At 43.7% G+C, this 25,183-nt stretch overlaps 1 protein-coding gene across 1 annotated transcript in view; it reads left to right on the top strand.

The window, feature by feature from the left end:
- The first annotated feature begins 1,652 nt into the window (after positions 1–1,652).
- The window catches only part of SLC2A13 (solute carrier family 2 member 13), a 160,837-nt gene continuing 137,306 nt past the window's right edge, over positions 1,653–25,183 (top strand). Inside the window, exon 1 of the mRNA XM_086473937.1 lies at positions 1,653–2,202. Within this exon, the coding sequence (XP_086330063.1) occupies positions 1,653–2,202 (550 nt within the window). The remainder of the gene's footprint in view (positions 2,203–25,183) is intronic.

Raw genomic sequence — 25,183 nt, 5'->3', positions numbered from 1 at the left:
CAGGAATAAGGAATGCTCTGTGCCCATCACACCATATTATCCCAATCTTGATTAAAGACAACTGAATGTCAACATGTGTTTAATTTTTACCTAGCTGTCTTCTCACATGCTCAAACATGGAAGCTGACCTATTGTATTTATAAATCCACTGCCACATCTGTCACTAACTAGACTAACTACACAGACAAGTGTTATTATCATTCATTTTAGTAACTACAGCTCACTATTTTACTTAGTCGGTATCATCTGATCACAGTACAAGCATTTCACGGCTTGCTTTGAGGCAGAGGCAAACCACCACAGAGGCTGTGTGCAGCTGTCCATATTGGACTTTGCTCCCTCTTCTAATTTTTCAATTCATGTGGCTACGACTAGCGCTGCTCACAGGGCGAGGGCTGGGAATAACTGAGCCAATTAATGACCACAATTCTCCATCTACTGGCTGGCCTAATTACGAGGATCTTTACAGAAGACAGACAAGTCAGGAGGAAAATGTTGTTTAACACGTGCCATCACACGCGGAACGAAGCACAAAGGACAACACTGTGCTGTGACTTCTTTTCCCCCTCAAGGTCCGCGCCGCACCGGCAGGACCCTCCCACGGGCCCCCGCCCCTCCCGAGGAGCGCGCACCGCCCACCCGCCGCCGGGAGGCCCCGCTCCGCCGCTGCCGAGGCTCCCGGGCTCTGCCCCCACCGGCCCTTCGTCTTCGTCCCGGTGAAAATCCCCAACAAAAAGGTTTCCGGATGGAGTTAGCGAAACGCTGTGCTCTGCTTTTAAGGACAAGCAGGAGAATAAGCCCCTAACTTTTCTTCTATACGGCAACAAGCGAGTACCTCTCTGAACAACTGGCGGAAATTTTCCCTTTTTATGCCACCCAGCACTTCAAAAATTTACAACCGCGAACCTTAAATGCTGCCTCTGCTCAAACGATCCGGTTATTAATCTAACCGATATTTATGCACGCCAGCCGCTCGCCCACCGCGCCGCCGGCAGAGCGCCGGCCCGCTCAGAGCCCGGCAGCCCCTTCCGCCCCGCGCGGCTGGGGGCGGCCCAGCAGGACACCCCCCGCCCCAGCGCCACCACCACCGCAGCGGGTGGGGGAGCTGCCCCCTAGCCTTGCAGGGCGGCTCCAGCGCTGCCTACGCGGCACCCGCCAGCCCGTCCAGGGCCTCCTTCCTTCTCCCGGCGCCGCCGAGCGCGGCCCGCCAGCCCCACCGCTTGCCAGCACCTCCCGTGAGGAATATCGGGCGGCGCCGGCGGCATCGCGGCGCTCGGTGCGCAGGCGCAGCCCGCAGCGCCTGCGCAGTAGTTCGCGCCACGGCGGAGCAGGGTGGGGGTGGTCGGGCCCGCCCCCTGGCGCCCGCCGGGCCGCGCTCGCCGCTGTCCCCGCCCGCCTCCGCCTCTGGCTCCGCCTGGCGCTGGGAGCGGCGGCCGCGGCGGGCAACTTCCCCTCAAGTCTGCCCGGTGGCGGGGGGGACTATGCGACCCGGCTGAGCGCGGCCCGAGAGGGGCGGGCGGGGCGAGCACAGGCGGCGCCAGCAGCAGAAGCAGCAGCAGCCGCCCCGCCGCCGCAGCCAGAGTCGCCCGGCAGCCGCCCGCCTCAGCCCCCTGCCCTCCCCCGGCCGGGGCAGGAGCCGCCGCGGCCGTCCCATGTCCCGCAAGGCCAGCGACAATGTGGAGTACACGCTGCGGAGCCTGAGCAACCTGATGGGCGAGAAGCGGCGGCGGCAGGCGGACGGGTCCGCCGGCTCGGGCGCGGCGGCGGCGGGCGAGCGGAGCCTCATCGCCGCCGAGTCGTGCTCCAGCCTCAACAGCGCGGCGTCGGGCGGCGAGCTGGAGCGGGCGGCGCGGCGGCAGTTCCAGCAGGACGAGACCCCGGGCTTCGTCTACGTCGTGTCGGTCTTCTCCGCCCTGGGGGGCTTCCTCTTCGGCTACGACACCGGCGTGGTGTCGGGGGCCCTGCTCCTCCTGAAGAGGGAGCTCAACCTGGACGCCCTCTGGCAGGAGCTGCTCGTCTCCAGCACGGTGGGCGCCGCCGCCCTCTCCGCCCTGGCCGGCGGCGTCCTCAACGGGCTGTGCGGCCGGCGGCCCTGCATCCTGCTGGCCAGCGGCCTCTTCACGGCGGGGGCCGGCGTGCTGGCCGCCGCCCGCGACAAGGAGACCCTGCTGGGGGGACGCGTGGTGGTGGGGCTGGGCATCGGTGAGTGCCGCGCCGCCCCGCCGGGCTCCTCTCCCGGCTGCTACTGCACGACCCACCCCCGCCCCGAGTCCTTCCCCCTCCCCGGGGGGACCCAGCGCCTGCCCCGGCGGGAGGCAGGGGTAACCCAGCCTCAAATCCGCCGGGCTCTGCGCCTCCCCAGCCCGTTGGTGTGAGGCGAAGGCGGACGCCGGCCCGTGGGGTTTGAAGTGCTCGGCGGCTGGCAGGGGGAAGCGTAACTGAGCTGAGGCCAGGAGAGAGGTCTGCTGGCCATCGCGGCGGGACGTGGGGAGGGAGAGTCTGTGCTTGCCCTCCTCGGTTTTACTTACAGGGGGTGTAGTCCTAGCCCGTCTGCGGGAGGGTTGTCAGGTTTCTGCACGGGCAGAATGCTCTCGCAGCCCTTCTGCGAATTCATCTTTAGGGTGGGCTGTCGGTGTCTACGGCTCGCACCGTCAGCTTTGCGTTTGAGGGGGTTCAGGGGAGTCAGGCGGAAATCGTGCCTGCCTTTCTGAGCTGTAAATATCTTTTTGCTGGTTTCCCGCACAGCTTTTCTTTTCGTTGGGCACTGAAGGAGTGCTTTTGGGACAAAGCGAGGTAGTAGTCTCTGGTCAAATGAGATGACACTTGCTTTGGAAATCTTTGGATTTCGTTAATAGCATCCTGCAGAACTAACCGTGAATTGCTGTTCTCAGGCTGCTTTCCTATATGCGTTGCATAACTTGCAAGCAGTAGGTTCTGGTAAAACTTTTTATAGTTGTCCCAAAGAACCTGAAGTGAGGATTTGAGGAATGTTTCCTTTAACCTTTGAGGCTGGTTTCTGTGCCAACTCTATCCTAAATATCCCCAGAATTTTGGTTGCTCTTCAGCTGCCATCCTGTCAGTAATTTGAATTATACTCGTCATCCAGAATGGGCTGTATGAGGTTATTCAAAGTCCTTGGACGATATGTATAAAAAGGAAAAAAAGAAAAATAACCAGAGAAGTGAATCTTGCTGTGATCTTACAACCCTTCCTATCTAAAAGCACGAGGACAAACTGAGAATTAGTCTTGTTTTCCTCTACATATCCAAGTTATGTTTCTTAGCCGCTGAATAATTTTTTGAATTCTCTGGCTTGCTATAGACACACTTGCTGTGATGCAATTCATGGTTTTGTTAAGGAAAAAAAGTTAGTGAGTCATAATAAGGGCTGTCAGAAATAAAACTGGCTCCATCCTTGAAAGGGCTCATGCTGTTTTTTCTGTACGGTAAGGGACATCATCTTCAGGTTGCAGTTTTCCTACTCCCGAGTTGGGTGGTAGATTTTTATTTTTTAAATGCTACCTCTGCATTTTTTTTTAATCATAGAGACTTCAGACTGCAGAATGTTGATAATATTTGTTATGATGTTCAGGAGACAAGAAAACTGTATTTGACTATGATGTGGTAGAACAGGTATTTTGGTGGCAATGTGTAGTACATATGTTTAGTGATGGATACTAATAATATAAAATTTGATGTCTTTTTGTGTTTGTAAAGCTTCTTGTGTTCTTTGTTGACTCTAACTGGTTACATTGACAACTTCAGGGGGAAGAGAGAGGAAAGGGATGGATGGTTTGCTTGACTCTTGGGTATGTGTGTCTTGTAGAGAGATACGTAGGTATGTTGGAATTGTCTTAGAGTGGTGCAAATAAATGACATTAGTATTGCCGAAGGGATATGAGAATTGGAGCTTAATATAATTGATATATAAAACACAGAAATTGAAATTGGGAGCTCGGAGTTGTTCTTTGTATGACCGTAGATATCTTGTGTGGTCTGGGGAAGAGAGATCTCTTTTTGGGCTCTTTCTGGTGGTTCTGCTGGGGCTTTGGAGAGCTGAAGTAAGGACTGAGAAATGTTCTGAGGATTTTGGAGCACAAAGACACTAATGTATATATATATTAAAAATTCTCCTTTTTATCAAAGGTTACTTTTCTTTATGTGATAGAGCTTATGTCCAGAAACAGAGCGTTACCTTAAATTGCTGTGACTGAAGAGGCTCTAAGAATTACAGTCCAACCTAACAAGGTTTATTTTACAAATAAAAAAAAAAATGCTGTGGTTCAAAACTGTTCTCATACAGCAAACCGCAACAATTTCTACATGAAATCCCCCACCAGAGGGAGCCTGGATAATTTTATGAAAGCATTAGAAATTGATGGAACTTTTAACCAGTTTTTTCCCTTTCTTCTCCCGGAGCCCTCTGACTATCATTTTAGTGCCAGTGGTGAGCAAGAACTTCGTAGTATTGGTGTAAGGAGGTTGCTCAGTACCATGACACTTCAAGTGACAGTGCAAACCGCTGAAGTGTAATGGTGTGATGGTGTAGTGTTACGAAATGCTTTCCTACCTGCAAACCAGTAAAAACTTCTTAACTGTGTTTAATTTTATACATTTTTGAGGTCTTTCCCATAGCTCTCTGCCAACTGCACATCAAGGCATCTAATCCAGAAGTATGTATTTGCTTCCATTTAATAAATGAATTACTGTGTTATGGGCAGTACTGCAGTGCTATAAAAGCAGATGCAGTGGTGGTTACCTGTGGGACTTTGTTCCGCCCTCGCTGGTACACGTGAGAAAACGGCCATTTTTCTTGTGACTCTGGTTTATAAAGGGCTACAGTTAAACTTTCAAGGATGAAAACCACAGGATATATGCTGAAATGAGGAACATCGCACGTTTGTCTGTCTTGTCTCTTTCCGATTTTCCATAGACTGTTTTGAAATAGAAAAACTCTCCTTTTCTTCCCAGCAATTGCAGAGGGAGATGTTTCTGGAAAACAAGACCTTCTCTCAAGGACAAGCCTAAGTCCTCTTTTATTGCAATTTTTTTATGGTTGGAAGCAGTTATATTCCTCCTCCCCCCACTGTAAATACAAAATATAGAGAATGCCAAAAAAGGGAAATCATGTTCAGCTTCACCTTAGAATATGCTTAGATCTTTTCAGGTCTGAATTTCTAAGTACGCAGTTCATGACAACTTCAGGCAAAATGGCTTAAGAACAAGGTTATGGCCATCATTACCTCCCCCATGCCCACCGCTTCCTGAGCAGCTCTTGGTGTCCCTGACTCTGTAGGAATTTGGCTGAGCCTGGTATCAGGAATGCAACACTGGGACAGATATTCATTACAGCAAATGTGGCCAAAATTCAAATGTTTGGGCAGTTGGATCACACGTGCTCAGTAGCACTTTGTGTGAGCTTAGCTAGGAAAAACATCATTGGTACAAAGCATATTTGGACCTTTTGCTTCTAATCATGCTAAAGGCCGTAGCCTGTTGCTGAAAGGTGACCGGCCACACTTAGTATGGGATTGAGGATCAACACAGGTTTGCCTTGTGTTGGCTGCTGAGTTTGCATGCTTGGCAAGAAAGCCAAGTTCTTCACTTGGCTCATCTTAGGCCTGTCTGGCCAAAGTCTGAGGACAAGCCTGAACTGAAACACCCAAGGCTAGAGCTAGGCATGGCCGTAGATGAGAGCTAATTCTACCAAGAACCTGCTGCTGTGAGAAGGGAGGTGGAGAGTGAGTAGCATAAGCACTGGGACTAAACGTAATGGAGACTAGAGAGGATAATAATAAATAGCTGTGTTTTCAAAGTCACTTCTTTCTTGGCCCATAATCAGGCCAGAGTCCTAATTTTAGTCACTTTGTTGTCTGAACCCATTGGTGCTTCAATGGCTCTCCAGTCTGCACTGGGAGCAGTTTATCCTTCTGTCACCTGAGGATGCTGAAGGTTTTAAGCATGGAGCTGATGTACGTGGGTGTTCACATGGTGTGTCAGGTAGTGTGATGTTCAGAGTACTTTTTCAAGAACATTGGTGTACGAGCTGTGGAAGGAAAGCTGTTTGAGCTATGCAGCGTTCAGGAAGTGACAGAATTAAGCTTGCTGGTGCAGAGTTGATCTCTATCTTAATGTACAATCATTAGCTGGATGATTAGATTCTCCTGTCTTGTTCAGCATGCAGAGTAGATGGCGCTCAATTAATGATCAGCTCTTCAGCGTTTTGTTTTCTTACTCGATGCATGGCTTAGGCGTTACTTAATGCACACTCTACCCAATGCCTTGTGAAAGCAGAGTTACTTCTTAGGTCTACTGTGTGTGTGTGTCTGCACTCTGTCACTCGGTCTGCAATGCGATGGACACCTGACTGGTTAGCTGCCTCGTCTTCTCTCTGAACCTTTTCTTTGCTGGTCTGTGATGTATTTCACAATGTAAGCCTACTGCTCAGTGCTTGCTTTGTACTCAATATGTCTGTAGTATTTTATTTTTTTTTAAAGGCTGTATTTGAATGTGACATATGTAGTGTTCTTGGTAGCATCTTTTTACTGCATATGTAGGTCATTTTCTGAGCAGAGGAAACAAGATTGTATACAGAATTAGGCAGGAGTGAAAAGCGCTGGCATATGGTTCAGGGCTCCCCTGGTGAGACTGGCTTCTACTGACAGTAAGGTCCAGTAGCAAATAACAAAATTAAGCAAATGTAACCAAAGGATTAGCATCATGTAGTACCAGCTCTGTATTATCTTTACAGTGGTTTAATAAAGGTTCACTGTATCAGCTGGACTACCACGTATGCTGTGAAAATATTGGAAAATAACCAGTATGACCTGTTGCCTATTAAATATGGTGATATGTGTGCATTTTTTAAAATTTTTTTTTTTAGTGTATTACTGAGCTTTTTCAGGTGCTGTGTATTTTTATCTTGGAAAAAAATACAGAGTAAGCTCCTTCCCTCCCCCCTGCCCAAACTCCCCATGGGAAACTCTGTGAAGTTTCACAGTCTGTTCTCATATGTGAGTGTCCACCACATTATTTTTAAAGGAGTTTATACATTTGTACATTTTGGAGGGGAAGGTCACCCTCAGCCCCCAAATATGCAATGCTGCTCCTGGCAGATGCTTGTAATTTTTCAACCCAGAGATTCATAGGCTATGTCTCCCTCCAGAGACAGTGGTTTGTTAGTATAAGCTTGCACTAGGGATGGAGAGGAATGGACAGACAAAATAGCCACATTGTTGAAATCTACTCTTGTACTGCCACTGCCCAGAGATGCTTACCCAAGTTTCCAGGATCTGTAGCTACTGACATTACTGGGTGTGCTCAGAGTTGGATCTCTGCATCTTAAGAGCTTAATCTGTTCTTGTGCAGAAGCATCTGGGAGGCTACGTTAGCTTCTGACAGCTTGGAGCTGTGATCCTGCGGGGTACCAGGAGTATATTAAGATGAAAAACTGTATCTTTTGAAGTCTTCTCCTTTTGTGTGTGTTGGACAGGATATACAGTGCTGTTCTCAGGTCACTGTCATGTCAACAAGCACTGACTCCATTATTGTTTTGTCTGATGGTGTCATACAAAAAGATCAGCAATTTATGTATCAATTTTCCTGCCTTTGGCAAATATGTAGTGACCAGTTCAGAATAAAGTATTAAGCACACAGAGTTATATCAAAGAGAATTTTTGGACTTTTGATTCTTCTGGAAACTGTTTGAAGTAATAAGGGTGGTGGGGTTTTTTTCTTTGTTTTGTTTTAGTTTGGGGCTTTTTACCTTTTTTTGGCTTTTTGCTGGTTTTGTTTACCTTAAAAACATTTCCCATAGTTCATAAACCTTGCGGTTGATTTTCTGTCTCTGAAATACAGGGATCTTGTAAAATAGTTTTCCCTGTACTTGGTCAAACTGTTCTAGATAATTCCTGTTGTATTTTAAGTATTTTTGTTCATTTTGGAAAAAATACAATGCATCCAGTTTGTATGTGCCAGAAAATTGAAACTTATGATCTTCTCACTTGTTATAAGAAGGCAACTTGAAGGAAACTTGCAGTGTTAAGCACAAGTGTTTCCTTACCTATCTTGAAAAATTCATGTGGGCACCATGGGTGGGCTTACTTTCAAAATGCTTCATTAGCTACAGGAACAAGAGACCAGTGGCATCCACTTACCATGGCATTAAAGACATTCATTCAGCTGGAACTCTTGGATTTGAGAGACTTGGTTGGCTGAAGCTTTTACCGGTCCCATCAGCAGAGGCACAAGGCAGGACATCTGAGGACAGTCCAGTCAGCAGGTTCAAAGTGCTAGCTACTGTCTTTTGCTGTGCGCTGTCAGAATATGCACTTAAGTTTTATTCTGAGCATACTAGTATGTACTTTGTCATAGTACCTACTCATTAGGGGTATTGCCTGAGAAGCAATGAAAAAAGTAAAACCACTTAAAGTAGATGCTGAAAAGAAAGGGTTTTCCTTATCTCGTTATTAGTAGACTTCAAGGTAATTAATTATAGCAGCTGTATGCTTTTCAGTGTTTGGGTTTTTTTTTTTAGAATATATTGTATTTCTAAATACATTGATTTCTTTTAAAATGTAGTATTTTAGGAATCTTAGGGATTATTCTGTGAAAGTATGGTAAGCTTTTGGGTTGCAAATCCTATGGAAGTCCTGAAAATTGATGATTTCTACTTAAGGTGGCTGGACTGAAACTGGATGACAGTGGCTGTGCTACACGCTGGTACTATGGAGGTTAATGGGCTTGATGGATGGCTTTGTTTGCACAATTGCTTTACGGGTCTTCATTGGTGAAGAACTGAGTTTTCTGGCCTGTACAATCAGTGTTGCTGGCGTGAAATTTGTGAAGAGGCTGGTTTGGGTGGGACAGTCGTTGGAGCTGCTGAAAGCCTAAAACCAGAGACTGCTGAAAATCAGGAGAGCAGAGTTCTTCCTTTGGTTTCTTTTTGTGATGATAATGCCTGTGAACCAATAGCAAGAGAAGCAGTTATTCAATACGTTGTAGAGATCTTGTACAACACAGCTCCAGATGAGCGTGTAGTCATTTCACTACTTAAGCCAAAATATCTTTCTGTAGGTCTTATGATGCAACTTGAATGCAAACTCTTCTAAAATGTATTTTGCTTATGATAATTGAAGAAACGAAGCTTTACAAAACACACATTCCTGTTCTTTCCATTTCTGATCTTCCTCTGATTTGTTGGAGGCTTTAGACATGTGGTTTTTTATTAAGGGTTTATTCAAAGCAAACGCCTCTTCTGAAGGTGAATTTTTCATAGGTCGTTTCTCATTTTGACTGTTTATATACCTAGTCACTGAAGTTGGGTTTCTTAGCTCAGGAAGTCTGTCCCTTCTTCCTTTGCAGTTCCCTTACAGATGTGCTGCCCGCGTGGGTGAAACGTCACGTTGTGGCCTCGGAGCCCCCCACGTGTCTGGCTCGGTGTGCGTAGGCTATGGCATGCTTTCAGCCATGGTGTTAGCAAATGTGTTCTGGCCTCCCCCTTGGTTCAGTCTCTTGCTTGGCTAAATAGCAAGGGTGCCTCCTCTTCTGCGACTGGGGACAGACTTCCTTCTTGTATTCCTCCCCTTCAAGCAGCAAATCCTTGTTTGAAGTCCTGTGCATGGCCTGGGGATTGCTTCTGGGTTGACTTTCCTGGGAGTTCAGCCATCTGTTTGTGTGGCAGTTGTGTTAGTGGGCTCAGACACGGGAGCAGTTGTGTGGATTTTAAAAAAAAAAAAAAGTATGTTTATTGATACATGCAACTTTTTATCTTGGGCTTGTCCCTCAGGAGTCTTCTCCCCTCTCCCCTAGAGATGGGTCTTCCAGTTGTGTATATTCAGGGTCTGTCACCCCAGCTTCTCTACTTGAACTTTTCTTCCTCCCTCCCTGATTTTTCCAGTGTCATTCAAGAAGGGAGCAGCTCTCTGGAGGAGGTTTGCCCTCCATGGCTAATCTGAAAGACTTCTAGGTTCTCGTTAGAGCTGACGTTTTCCAGAACTACCTGGCACCGACCTTGAGGCTCATCCTTTTCTAGCAAGCATTTTACATCAACGAGCGTGTTCCACTTCTGCTTCTGAGTTATGAGGCAATTTCAAGGCAAAAAAATTTTCCAGGCAGTATGTAAAACCCCAGTGATACACGATGCTTTTAGCATGCAGGCTGACAGGCACTCTGCAAGGCTGAAGGGAGAAGTGGGGTTTCCCTGGAAGGTAATTGCTTTGGGCCTCAAATCTAGTACTTTCTGCTCTCTTTTTCAACACCATGTATTTGGGAAGGTCTGACTTTTCACAGGTCTCATGCCAACTTGTAGCATTAAGGAGCTAGCTAATCTAATCAACAGCCAGCCAAGCACGTACAGCTGCATGCTCGGTTGTCTCTGAGGCGGTAATGAAATGATTGTCGATCTCCAGACGACGAACATAAAACTAGAAGATGCCAGAAATGGTGGAAGACCTCATGTAAACAAAAATGTGTATCCAAAACTAGATTCACCTGGCAATCGCCCATATTTTCATAGTCTAGACAGAATAAAATAGCTTTAGAAACCTATACCCTAAGTGTGAGCCCTAAGACAAGAGTTTTCCAGCCTTTTCCCAGAAGGAGGTGTTTCTGCTGGCCTAACCTTTTATGTCTTGGAGAGAAACAAGGAGTAACAGCCCTTCTGTTTCCCTTTTGTTTTAGTCAGGAGCCTCACGTGTGTGGTTTTCTCCACTGTTACTTCTCTTGCAAGCTTTCAGGGAAGCAAAACCAGTAATTGTGGTCTTAATGTGCCCATGGACATAATCACTTTGGGAAAGGAAGATTATTTTGCAGCAGCTGGAAGGAAGTATTAGGGATGTCCTTGTGTTTAGCCATGGCTCTTCTACTTCCCTGTCATGCTCTGGTAACCCAGGGAAATGCAGTCCAAGTTGGAAAGAGCGAAAGAGCCTGCCTGGTGTTACATTGCCCATGCTGTGGTGCGTGTGGCCTTGTAAATTGGGAATGTGTTCCAGTGAGTGCTACTCTGAGAGAAACATCTACTGAAGTGATTGCTGGCTCATGCCAATGGAAGAAGGTCTTTAATTTCTGATTGCTCATAAGAAATTCTTTCCTGTTGCTTCTCTCAAGTGCTTGTTCTGTGCCAGAATGGCATAGAAACGCTAAAAGCCTTGAACAATCTACCTTGCTTAGTAACTTCTGACAGTTTTCCAGGTATGCTTTTGTAGTTTTAGCACTCCTGCTCTGGGTTCACCAAAGAAGACCTTTGAGCTTAGGCCTACTTGAAGGCACCAACAATTTGAAATTTAAAAGCATCTTGAACTGACTGTACCCCTAATGACTAGGTGGATGTAGGATTTTTGGGCTGTGGTTTTGTTGTGGGTTGTTTTTTTTCCAAACTGTTGGTTATTCCTGTCTGACTGTCTTCGTTCCTTTATGCTGGCACAGTCATAAAAACATGAAGGTGACCTTAAGTAAGTATCATTAAATGACTTCATGTTGTTCGGGCTGATACATTACTGTCAGAGCAGTGCCATCACTCATAAGCTATCAATCATGTTTATTGTAATCAAGTAGAAAGAAAAGGTCAGGTACTAGTAGTATTTGAAAACGATAGTAGTAATCTTGGTTCATGCCCTGCTCTGAACTGCCTTCTGCTGTTCAGTCAGAACCTGCTGTGGCATCTGCCCACTTCCAAGGGCAAGAGAGGAGCAGAGCTACAGGTATTCCTCCTTTTCCCTAGTGCAGCACCAGAGCAGAGCTGCTGTGCCCAGAGGAGCAGAAAGGGAGAAGGTGTGCTAGTGCTATCCTGTTCCCATGCCCTGCGATGCAGTTCAGCCTCCAAAGCAAGACCAGACCAGCTGGTGGAAACAGGGAGCTCCTGTTTCCATCCCTCTGTTTCTTCTCCCCTAAATTACCATTGATCCATGTCCAAAGCATGTAATAGTACTACAATACTTGGTAGTTATCTATAATTCTGTGGGGTTTTCAGCCAATATTATGAAAGATTGAAACAGTATGGCCTCTTTCTTCTTACAGTTCTAATCCTCGAGGAACTGGTAGTACTTAATCTGGAGAAAATATAGTTGTTGATTTACTGTCTCTTCAGCTGCACATTCAGAAATAGATAGGCAGTCAGGATTCAGTAATTTCTGTAAGGAAGAGTTAGGTGATTCTGATGCTGAAGACAACTACCTTCTGAGCATGTTGCAGTTTTCTCTTGTGCTGCTGTAGGATAGGCTTCACATTCTGCATTTCAACAGCAAAAATTATCAGGGAATTATGGAAGAAAAGAAAGGCTACTATCTTAAAGGTGCCCAGAGAAAGTTGGAAGCAAAAGCTGTGTATTGAAGCTAATAAATATACTTAACAAATTACTTATTCCTGAGCTTTTTGTAGGAAGAGTGATAGATAACTGAATTTACTGATGAAAGCTATGACAATGAGGCTGGAGCAACTTCAGAAATCTACAAAGATAACCGAAGCATGGAGCCTACGTGAGGTGTTGGAGGCAGGGAATGCTTTTGCTGCCTGTTTGAACATCTGCCTGCAGTGCCATTTGGGACACGGAGAGGTGGGAGCCTAAGTTCTAGTATAGTTGATGGAGGATGGTATATCAGGATCCCAAACTCAGCTGCCTTGAGTCAGAGCTAGCACTCCTTTGGAATCTACTTGGCCAATGTGAGATAGTAGGAGAGAAACACTGCTTCTTATGGTATTTTTTGTGTGATTAAGGTTCAGGTCAATGTGCTGTATTTGTTATTCCTAGCTGTATTTGGACTTACTCTGCCGAACTGTTATTTTGAACTTAATTTTCTGTTTTGCAGCTGCCCACCCGGGAAGTTTTGTTTAATCTGTGAGGTTAAGGAGAAAAAAATGACGGGGCTTGCCACTAAGTACTTGCTCTCTTGATTTGGTTGGTGAATTTTTTTAGTTGTTGGTTGGAGCTACAATGGATTCTGGGGAGAGTCTAGCATGTGAGAAAGGCTGTGTGGTAATAAATGAAGTAGAGCACAGTGAGCATAGGGGAAGTACTAGTTAAGACCAAAGCTATGTGTACTTTAAGCATGCACTTCAGCAAATGTTTGCATGTAAGTGACCTTTTTTGTTTGTTCACAGATCCTTGATTATTGGACTGTTGAGGTCAGTAGTAGCTATGTCAGCACAGGAATGGGAAATCTGCCTGAGGGGAAAAGGTAAGTCTAGTTTTATTCACTATGGAGTTCAGCTAAGTCTTTTGCCTCATAGACTCCCTGCTCCTGCATTAATCATAGGCGCTGCTGACCTCACCAGTCCAATTCACATTGGAAGAGCTTGGTACGAATGGGAAGCGAGAGCCACCTGGGCAACTTCACGATCTTGAAGAAAGGGTTGGAAAAGACAAGGTGTTGTACATAGGCATTCATTATGTTTTAGCCCAGGAATTCAATCACTGTGGTAATATTTTGAGCTGAATATTGGGGCTTGGTTTTGTGCTGTATGTAGTTCTTGGGTTGGAGGACAAATAAGGCACATAATGTAGATCCTTTATCTTGTAATGATTGACTGGCATGTTCCTGGAAAAAAATCATTGGTGCGTATAGCAGAAATCTGGGCACACGTTGAGTAGAGCATTACACAAATAATGTCAACTTCCCTTTTAGTGAGTGGGAATGTACTTCACTAAATTCTTTGAAAGCTTGGGTGAGAAGGTACTCTTTATCTTAAAATCTAACTTTGGGGCAGGGCATGATAGTTATTTAAACCTGTATGCTCCATGGGATTACCTCTGTGCATCCCACTGTCCTGCAGGTTTAGGGCTTCCCTCCTCTCCTGACCCCAGTCTGCAGTTTTAGTAGCTAGGGTAAGCAAAATACTGTCACCTTCAACAGCGTGTGTGCTTCTGAAAAAGCTGTAGTTTCAAGGCATAATTTTTAGGTCAGGCTCTGTTGTTGTTGTTTTGCTTGCTTTTGTGTCTGCCGATGGTGACTTTAAAGTAAGAAGAGATGCAGCCTGTGTTTTGGCTTTGATCCTGCCTATCCCCACCTATTTCTGAATCTTCCTTCCCTGGGGTGGAAAGCTGTCTGTTCTATCAGTCTGCAGGGCCTCTCCCTGATTCGAAGTTAATTGCTTTGCCTGACACCCAAGTACTATCTGGGCTATTAATCATTATCCTCTTAGATGTGGAGTGAGTGCTCCCTTGCACAGAAGGAAACAGTGCTCTGAGCTTATAAACGCAGCGGTGCAGAGAAGGTTTTTCCTCATAGCTCAAGACCAGAAGGCCTGTCTCCTCTGTAATACCGATTGTATCTTTAGCAAGATCTAAGCCACCTGTTTAGAATATTCATGTTTAGTCCATTCAGAAATTAATTCTCAGTAATTCACCCTCTAATGGTGAAATTTCTAAGGGACTGTGTGCGTGTTTTCTGTTTTTTCTTGCCTAGAATCTTAACCTGTTTCTATCTGACTTAATAGAGCCTCTGCTCATGGTCATATGCTCCCTTGTATCGTTCATCCGTGGGTATGGATTTGTGTGCGTGACTGTTTTAGATGGGTTGCTGAGGCATAAATTGCCATGGCTGCACACCGCTTGGATGAGGGCAAGCCTGGGCTACCTGTTAGCCTGCTGTCTCAAGCTTTTGTATTAATTCTGCTTTTCTTCCTAGACGCTCTTTCCAGGATACATGAAGTGAAACTGTGCATGCTAGGTGTGACGGGGGCTTCTTATGGACTACTGAGTTACAGTCAAATTATTCAGTTTTTCAATTTATCTAGCTGCAATGGCTTCTTATCCCCAAGTTTCCCCTGTGAGGAAGCTTCATTTGGACTGGAATATAGGGAAACCATGCTCCTTGCACTGGTGCAAAGAAGGGGGAACTGGAAGTGTGAGCACTAAAGTAGCACTACTCAAACCTCAGTAACTCATCTGCCACACTTGTCTTTCCTGACCCACATTGGTGAGAAGGAATGTCTGATCTAGGCCTCCTAGACAGTCATGTTGGGAAGTAGGAATCCAGACATCTGGAGAGCTCTGTGTATGTGTGTGCCTGTGCAGAAGAATTGAGTAACGAAATAGAATTCTCTTAGTGGATATTTTGATTAGGAGATGTTTGTATTTTGTGGTGAGAAAAAAAATGTGATTGAAGGTGGCTATGCAAGAGGATACCATAAACCAGTTGTGCAGATTTTTCAGGATTACTGTTTTGGGAATGGATTCCACAGCTGCGCTTCTGGAGAAGAAGGTATGAAGAACTGCTTTGGGGTATGGAGCCATTCTTCCGGCTTCTTTGAATTTTTTTATCAAGCGGGAATATATAGTTCTTGGCTCAGTTCTTTCTTCTTTGTTAAATTTTTATCAAGTGGGGATGTATGTTTCTTGGCTTAGATAATGCGGACTTGTATGGTCTAACACCCACACAGGGTAGTTAGTTTTCATCTGTGCTGTGGCAATGAGCAAGAGAGGGAACTTCAAGAGGCCTGACTTGGCACTCTCACCAGTTTTAAGCCAGTCTGAGTCCACTGATGTTACAGCAACATGAATTTCTTTACCTCATGATCTTGACAAACTGCTAATTAGTACAGTACTTTGCAGGAGATATGAATCTGTTCATCAGGTATTTGTAGATTCATATAAAATTAAGTCTGTAAGGTAGATATGGATGTCATACTGAGCTACAACTGAAAAATGTAACTTTAGGCAGATTTGTTAGAGAAGTTTATAAGACTTTTAAGATGAGATTTGAAGATGATACACATCATATTTCTCTGTGAGTGCTTATATTCATCTTCTATGATATTTTGCTTACAGCAATGCTCTGTTTCTTGCTTAAAGCAAATGATTTGGTTGTAGTAAAACATAAAAATGTCTGTGTGCATACTTCTCAGTCCTGTCCAAATGTGTTCCCAATGTAGCTGAATCGTCCAGAAGCAATGTATGGTGCGCTGTGTTTGAATTTCTATTGGTTGTACATTATCAGCACGAAAATACATGTAGCCCTAAAGCAATAATAGGTTGAGAAGTGTTTGGACTACTGTGACCTTTTCACAGTTGCTCTGTGTGTTCTTTGGTTTGAATTTCTATTCGTCATGCATTATCAGTCACTAAAATACATACACACCTGAAGCAATAATAGACTGAGAAGTGTCTGCTCTGCTGCAGTTCACTTTCACAATTGCTCTGTGTGTTCTGTACTCTGCAAATTCGTCCTGTTACAGGATCTGTAGCCATTGGTTTTCTAAGTCACGGTAAATTTAGCCAATGCAAATACCAGCTTGGGTTACCTGTCCTAGGAAGTAGAATCCATACAGTTTGCTTGTAGAAGCAGTAGCAAGGACACTATTGCAAGAAAAAAAATATTATTTCATGCTGATACAAAGAGCTAGAGACACATAGCCTTGAGCTCATCTTGCCATAACGTGAGGGGTTTTTTTGTGTCATGCAGTTTTATGGTCTCAAGGCTGAATTAAAAGCCTCATGTTAAAATAAGTTAAATGTGTGCACATGGTGGTTTTACTTTGCCACTCAGAAGGCTTTCTAACTATAAATACTGCAATAAGAAAATGTCTTTTGTACTGTTGAAAGGCCTGACTTGCACGTTGTGAGACCCCAAATGTCTGATGCACCATCTTTTGCTGTAATGGGTTTGCGTGGCAAGGTTTTGGTAGCAGGGGGGCTACAGAGGTGACTTCTGTGAGAAGCTGCTAGAAGTTTCTCTTATGCCCAATACAGCCAATGCCAGCCGGCTTTAAGATGGACCCACCGCTGGCCAAGGCCAAGCCAATCAGCAACGGTGGTAGCGCCTCTGTGGTAACGTGTTTAAGAACGGGAAAAGTTATTGTGCAGCAGTAATTGCAGCGAGAGAGAGGAGTGAGAATATGTGAGAGAAACATTCTACAGACACCAAAGTCAGTGAAGGAGGAGGGGCAGGAGGTGCTCCAGGCGCTGGAGCAGCGATTCCCCTGCAGCCTGTGGTGAAGACCATGGTGAGGCAGGCTGTCCCCCTGCCCATCTGCGGTGGAGCAGATATCTGCCTACACCCCGTGGAGGACCCCACACTGGAGCAGGTGGATGCCCAAAGGGGGCTGTGAACCTGTGGGAAGCCTGCACCGGAGCAGGCTCCTGGCAGGACCTGTGGAGAGAGAGAAGCCCACGCTGGAGCAGGTTTGCTGCTAGTGACCTCATGGGGGGGCCCACACTGGAGCAGTCAGTTCCTGAAGGACTGCACCCCATGAAGGAGAACCACGCTGGAGCAGTTCATGAAGAACTGTAGCCTGTGGGAAGGACTCATGCTGGAGAAGTCATGGAGGACTGTCTCCTGTGGGAGGGACTCCACATTGGAGCAGGGGAAGTGTGTGAGGAGTCCTCCCCCTGAGGAGGAAGGAGTGGCAGAAATAACAGTGTGAGAACTGAGCTTAACCCCCATTCCATGTCGCCATTCGCCACTCGGGGGGAGGAGGGAGAGAAATCGTGAATGAAGTTAAGCCTGGGAAAGAAGGGAGGAGTGGAAGGAAGGATGGCTTAAGATTTGGTTTTATTTCTCATTACTCCTTTCTGAGTTGATTGTTAATAAATTACATTTTTTCCCAAGTTGGGTCTGTTTTGCCCATGACAGTAAATGCTGAGTGATCTCCCTGTCCTTATCTTGACCCACGAGACTGTTGTTATATTTTTCTCTCCCCTGTCCAGTTGAGGAGGGGGAGTAATAGGGCATCTTTGGTGGGCAGCTGGCATCCGGCCAGGGTCAAACCACCACATTTGCTAAGGAAACGTAAGACCAATCTGTAATTCTTGGATTTGTTACTTGCTGGCCACTTGGTCTTCAAGTGGCTGTGGTACTCTATGCTTCCATTTTTGCTTCTGTAGGATAGGGCTGATGTTTGCTTGCATTTTCAAAAGGCATTCTTGGACTTACTAAAAATTAATTATATCAGTCATAACCTGTTCAATGCTACAATTTCTGTGAATGGATTTAATAGTCTGATTTTTCTGTTTCTCTGATGATTTCCTCTACAGTCAGATCTCTTCTCTCCTCTTTCCTTCCTTGCTGTGTGTTTGGCCTTTAGACAGGCAATACTACTATTGGTTGTACTAGTCAGAAGCCTGGGCTCAGGGAAGCCTCGTGTTCGAGCCTTACTGAAATGCTGTTAAATTATTTGTTACAAATTACAATTAGTGGCTGTTACATAGCTCCCGCTTGGCTTTGTAAATGTAGGTAATTCCACTTAACTGGAAGTATAAACCCTGTGTTAATTGATACATATTTACAAATTGTCACATACTTGTCACTGCACAGAAAAATAAGATTGCCTAAAATCAACCCAACTCTATAAAGGATTTTTAAGATGTATCTCAGTGGAGTAATGTAGACTTAACTTCCAGAATGTGATCTGACATGCTCTATCACTAACTGTGCTTGTTCTTCAATTACTCCCACGAGCCTTTTCTGTTCCTTACAAGTGGTTGGCACAAGAATCGTTAAAGGACTCTGCTACTAAATGCTTTTGGTAGTTTATACCTAAGCTTGAGTTTTCTGATATGGTGTAATGAAACACTACTCAAAGGATCTGTACGTGTTGGCAATTAAAAAGTCCTTTAAACTGAGAATGGAGAGCAATGTAAACTCAGAGTGAGCAGATGAATGTGGATGTGAACTTGACAGTATTTGAAAGGTGGATCGTGCTGCACCTGAAGATAACGAGCAATAGACATTTGAATTGCTGAAGGTACACACTGCATTGGAAGCACAGTCTGCGGGAAGTTTTTCTAGCTGTTATATTGCTGCGGTAGGTCATGAGTATTAAGGAAGGGAATTCTGCTATTAAGGAGGTCATCTCTGGTGGCAGGAAGAGTGGCATTCTGCTAGAATAAAGGCTTCTTCCCTACCTCATCTGCATATAAACCTGTCATCAACATGTGCGCTTTGCAATGGATTGTAAAAATTTATAGGGAAAATACTGTGGTTTTACTATTTTCTTACTGCATAAAAGTATAAATGGTACTAACTGGGCAGGTAGGAGTGGGTAGTGAGTAACTCAGAGGTGCAGTCACCTATAAGCTGTTTTGTGCTTTGTTGCTGGTTCCTAGTGCTTTATTAGAAGCAATCACAACCAATTTCTTTCCTACTCACAGTTACTCTATTAGTGCTCAGTTTAACAATTCTTCTCCAGCGGATAATTAATTATGCCCCCTGATGCTGCCCTCCTGCAGTATTGTCAGCAGTCCCTACCTTTTGTTTTGGGAAATAAGGCAGAGGATGTAGACCAGAGATGTTTTCATAATGTAAATAAAAGTAATTCTTTTTACTTTTGAGTAAAAATTCAATTATATGTAGCTAGGTTTTACTGTAATTGATGTTTCAATTAGATTTTGCTTTGTGAAAACTTAATTAAAAGATCGGGTGAAATGTGACCAGACTATAGGGAGAAAGAAGATTGGAGAAAGTAATTACTTTGTAGGGTTTCTTTGGAAAGAGTGCTGTGAAGATTTGGAGCTCCCTCCCCACTCTGGTGTTAGGATTTCCAGTTATCCTCAAATATGAAAATTTCTTTAAATTTTCTCTGTGAAAGTAGAGTAATGCTGTAAATGCAGAATTTGCAAAGTTTGCGTTTGAGAGAAATCCTGGATTTAATTGTTTTTCTTGGTAATAGCTTGTGCATGAATCTTTTCACTTAAAACTTGAATCTGAGATGAGAATTCTTGTTGCTTCAAAAGAGAGTGTAGCTTCATTTTTAACTGTAAACCTTTCTGTTTTAAGGACGGAATCTGCTTCTTAGTGGGAGTAGATACGTAGGAGTTAAATTTTATTTAACAGGAGGCTCTCGGTAGTAGCTGTGCCTCAGAGTTCAAAAAGGCTGGGTCACTTAGAGGCTGGGGCACAGCAAGCTGAAAGAGCAGAATATTTCATTGCCTAGTTAGTCATCTTACGGCTTACAGTGATTTATTGCAACTTGCGCAGTGTAAGTCACAGGAAAAGTGACTTGCATTGTAAGTAAGATTTTATCTTAACAAGGGTATTTGCTGCATCTATGTTAATTAGAATGGGACTGTCAGATATGCCATTTTAAATGCCATCTCCTAATTCTTCTTAAAATTTCTTGTTTTCACTGTTCTCTTATTGGATGGGGGCAACACAGCAGACTGCTGGATGAGAGAATCAGTGCAGTGCTCTGAGTTAGAGGGGTATTTTAGATACCCATCTTTATTTCCTTTTAATATTTAGGTTACCAGGGTCTCATATCAGTTTAGAGTTACCAGGGTCTTGTGTCAATTAAAAGATTTACTGAGACTGTCACAATGATTGTCCAGCTCTCACTGCAGGCTGACCCGTGGCTTTTCCTGAGTCCTCCCCTGCTACCATACCCCGCAAACGAAAACAGGGCAGGAAAGAGCCACTCTGCGGGGGTCCTCAGGAGCTGTGCTCCTGTGATGTGCAGTTCTCCCATCCATTTGCTCTGAGCACTATTATTAATAAGGGGGTCTGCAAAGTAAAAGTTGGAGTAAAGCAACCCTGTTAGCAGAATTACCTTGTTGTTTGGAAGATGGCTGTCCATTACGGTGGGTCTAGAGGACTGAAAGCCATGAGAGCAGCATCTCCCAGGTTTTCCTGGGGTCTTCTGTCCTGTACTAGTCTCTTCCCTGAGCCCTTGAGACTTGCAGCCTTGTTTTTAGGAAGCTTTTTGGCAGTCTATTTCGCTGATAAAATTTAGCAGTAGTTTCTTTCCACCTGCAGCATCCACCCACTCCTGGCTAGCTGAGACTTTCCTCAGCTTTTTATCCCTTAGATGTTGGTAATGGAGTAGTTGATCTGTTCCTCTTTTCCCTCTAGCGCTTGACAACTACTGTCTTTTGGTTTTTTTCCATAAATGCAGCAGCTTCATTTTTTGCTAGTAACATCTTTTTGTCAGTATAAGCAACTGATGGAAGTAAATACACACTAAAATAGGTTAAAGTACCTTTGTATCCCTTGACAGATTGAGTATTACATTATGAATCCTGCAGTTGTGACTGCTGATCTAGACTATCACATGCCATTTCTAGGAGTAAACCTACATGGCCTGCAGAAGTTTGGCACTGGTTTGTCCCTCTACTAAGGACAGTGTAATGCAAGATCCTTGTCCTAATAGTCAAAACCCTCTCTAAACATAACCACTGTACTTGAGAGATCGTTACCTGGGATTCCTCCATAGGATATTCTCCTATTACAGTTGCATTTCACTGGCATCAAGCAGCAGCGGGGAAACTCCAGACCATGGGGAGGAGTTGCATGGAAGTGAGACATTTAAGCTGAGCTGCTTCTCATGAAGCAAAGAAATGTGCAGCACTTGGACTGTAGACTCAAGATGTTGACTTAACCTGTGTGCACTGGGAACACCCTTACTTTTCCTAGTATGCAAAACATGCGTGCCATGGAAGGTATCTTGAGGAAGAAGTACTGTACTGATTTCCACCACCACCCCTAACCTCCAATACTGCAAATATAGACACCATTTATTTTCCCATATGGTCAAAAAAAAAGTGTTTTATTATCTCTACATGGATTACTTGTGTTTATAGACACAATCTTGTTTATGTATGAAATCTCTAGTATAGAAGGAAGCTAAGCAGTCACTGTGACTTGTATATTTTCATTATAATGATAGTTATACTTACATTACTGTCGTGAGAGCTACCTGCATTATAATGGTATACTTGAAACTTTTTAAAATCAGGCCTCAGGCTGTAAAAGGCTTACAGGGTTTTTGTTTATTTTTTTTGAGCAATAGCTAATAAAACCATGTAACTGGTACCTGTCTTCCTACAAATTATGCTGTTTCTTGCACAAGTGGCTAACTAAATGTAGTAATTTGTATCAAAATATAGTTTTCTGCATTGATGGCTGTAATGTATTTACCCACTGCAAGCACAAAATTACTGGGAATGTAAACTAGGCAGACAGTATTTTTATGAATGGTTTTCCAGGATAACAAATGAACACGTTCAATGTTACCCCATAGTTTTTGTCTAAAATACTAAGTTTGCAATGAGATTAGACATTGTAGATTAGGTTGGGTTTTTTTAATTAATGGCAGGTGGTAGGTAAGAAAATGCATTCTGCTGCTTGTCTGCATCTTAAGCTGCTTTTGGAGTCAGTTGATGGACTTTTGGTTAACTTAATGAAACCTAAAGCAGTTTACAGAAATGTTAACTGGTTTAACTGTTTTAATAATTGCAATGGTAGAAGGAGGCACTGTTGAAACTCAGTTACTTCTTGGTATGTTTTGCATTGTTTTGTTTTTTAACCATGTAAAGACTGCACGGTGTTCATAATGCATATATGAATGGTTATGCAGATGAGTCCTGCTGAATCTTTCTGGGTCATTATAAAACCATACTTCCTTGCTGGAAATCGATGTGTACTTGGCTGAGTCATCAGAAAGAGCTGGGTGGCCTCAGTTAGTGCTTATTGTGATCTCGTGCCTCAGCATGAGTCCACGTCAGCCACCAGATAAAAAGTCTCAAATGGGAAACGGAGTAGCTGAGCTGCAGATATGCATCCTGATCTGCTGCGTTGCTGGAAGGGGAGGAGCCGCTGGCTGGGGAAGCAACTCCTTATCTTTGGCTGTGACTACTTTAGGACTTGGCCACGTCCATCTGCCTGTTTTTCCTAGGTGTGAGGAAGCAGCATGTGTAGCGCATAGTCTGCATGCGCTAAAGAATGTCTGTGTCTACAGCAAAGCACTGTTCATATCGATTACTGTTTATTTAAAGTAAAAGCTTCACTTGAAGTAGATTAAGTAGTGCTTGTCTTGCGTGTTTGTACAAGCTGTCGTGAAGAAAACTACTATGTTGTGTTTATAATTTTCAAGTGAAAGAAAAATAAAATGCTCTTGTTTTCTGAAGTGAGCTTTTGCAATAACATAAAAATACAGGTTGCGTTGAGCAGTATAAAAATCTATGCTGCTTCACTCTTTCACGATGAAAAATCTTCCAAAATTCTTCCAGTTCAAAGAATCTTTACAAATAGTGCTTGATCAAAATAAATTCAGAAACAAAACAAATTAGGGCTTTTTACTAGTTGCTTTTGGTAGCTTTTAGTCACTTTTAGGGCTGATTGTTAATCTTGTGTTTTTAAAACAGTTCAGAAATGCATTTCTTCACAATTCCTGGTGCCTTTTGAGTAGAAGGAGACACAGCAATTTCAATATTGAAAATTAGTGATACTCCCTTGCATACCTGTGTGCGCACACACATACTCTTTGAGAAATAATTTTCCCTATTTAGGCTTTCCTAAAAATGCTGTTCCAGAAATAATTAATCTGCTCCTGTCTGGATCACTGTAGAAAAAGAAGAAAATCCACTTCAGTGTTGAAAGTCACTAATGGATAGCTGTGTGGGTGACCCAACAAAAGACTCTAACTCTTTTGCCTGTAGAAAAAGTAGGTGTAGGCTAGCAACCAATTACTTTGCTTATATATTTTGAAGAAACTGTCGCTGATGAGCATTAATTACCAGTTCAATTGTTACATTTTTATGATGCTGTCTTTTAGCTGGATTTCTTTTAGGACTCTTTCTGATTAATGCTTTGAAGTAACCTGAGCCAGGTTACTTTACCCATCTTAAAGCTAGGTCTGTGGGTAGATTTGGGCAGCATGAAGGGAGTAACTTGTTTTAAACATGCCAGCTTTCTGGAGTGGGGTCTCCTGCCATGAACTACAAGCACAGGCTCCCAGTATGTCATGCTGTGAGAAGGAGGTCTCTCAGTAGGATACCCAGGAACTAGGGGAGCTGCATGGGGAGATGTCTGACCAAGTGTTTCACAACCTGGATTAAAAGGAATGTATGCTGGTCATAAAGAAAGACTGACTATGGGTAACTAATTCTGGGTTCCTGGGAAGTGTAAACTGTGATCTGACTTCTGAAGTGCTAGGCATGCTCTTATGCTTTGGACAGTTGCAAAGAGCTTTGCTTCAAATTTTCTGGATGTTTAGCTTGATTATTTTCTCTCTGGTTAATTAAATCCCACTCTCTCCTCCTGACTTTGCCACTCAAAATAAATTTCCTCTTAACATGTTTTTGGATTACTCTAACCTTGAGTAATCTTAAAATAACTTTGGATAGAAAAAAATATTTGTTTAAAAATTCCCCCTAAAGTGAGATGTTCTACATACAGTACTAACATTGAGGATGAGGTTGAGTAGGACCCTACAGTTAAAGTGGTTCTGATACTTACAAATAGTTACTTCATAACTTTCGCAGTGCTGTTTGCTTTCATGTAAAATTCTCTTTCTCTTCCTACTGATTGACAGTTTTCTTAGAAAAGTATTCCCTCCCCCGCTCCCCCAGCTCTCCTACTTGCTCTTCTGGTGTCCACAGATTATGGCATGTTCTGTATCCCCCTCTACATTGCAATGTTCTTTGGTAGAGCTGAATGCCTGCAGTTTTCTGTCTGTGGGTAGTATTTTTTTCATTTATTGCATGTGTGTTATTAAAGATTCCTGTAAACTTAGTTTAGCAAAACATACAAAAAATTGTCTTTTAATGAACTGAGTAAGTTTTATTTTAATGAACTTTCACACTCTAGCCTGTGCATGATAGGTTCTTGTCTATCTTGCCTCAAGTGTCAGGGCTCACGTACTTTTTCCCATTTCATAACCACCCAATTTCCATATTAAAAAGATTCCTTGGCTTGCAGAATTTCAGTGTAGGAAAATAAGTACTGTGATAAATAGTCCCTTCTTGATTACTCAATTTGTTGAATATTCACATCTCTCTACTATGATGTGTGGCTTTCTTATACTCTTCTTGCAAGATACTGCCCTGGAGATGTCAGAGAAAGGTCTTAGCACTTAGAAATTGTACTCTGTGTGGCATCTTAATTTTTTTATGAGCTGGATTTGCATCTGTATCTTTTGATCAAGGGAGAGTTTGAACTTGAAATTACTTTTGTGTGTAATGCAATTCACAAAGGCTAATGCTATCTTTTTGGGGGTTTGCATTTGCAATATGACAGTTGTGGTTGTTTCTAGTGGACACAATTTGAGGGGGTTTTTAGGCAAAGAAGGATTTTGTATTCTTGTACCTTACTGATACAACAGTGAAAAACCTTCTTGTGGTCAACAGAAGGAATTATTCATCCAGGCTTATTAAAATAAGATTGTTCTATAAATTTGAAACAATACCAACTAGTGAGAAGATTAATTTATTTTTCTTCAGATTGTTCTGGGCCTTGGACTCCTTCGCAGTTGGGTGC

The sequence above is a fragment of the Leptosomus discolor genome, chromosome 1 (genome assembly GCF_034619465.1).
Source record: "Leptosomus discolor isolate bLepDis1 chromosome 1, bLepDis1.hap2, whole genome shotgun sequence".
Taxonomy (NCBI): Eukaryota; Metazoa; Chordata; class Aves; order Leptosomiformes; family Leptosomidae; genus Leptosomus; species Leptosomus discolor.
This window is presented reverse-complemented; position numbering and strand designations above follow the sequence as displayed.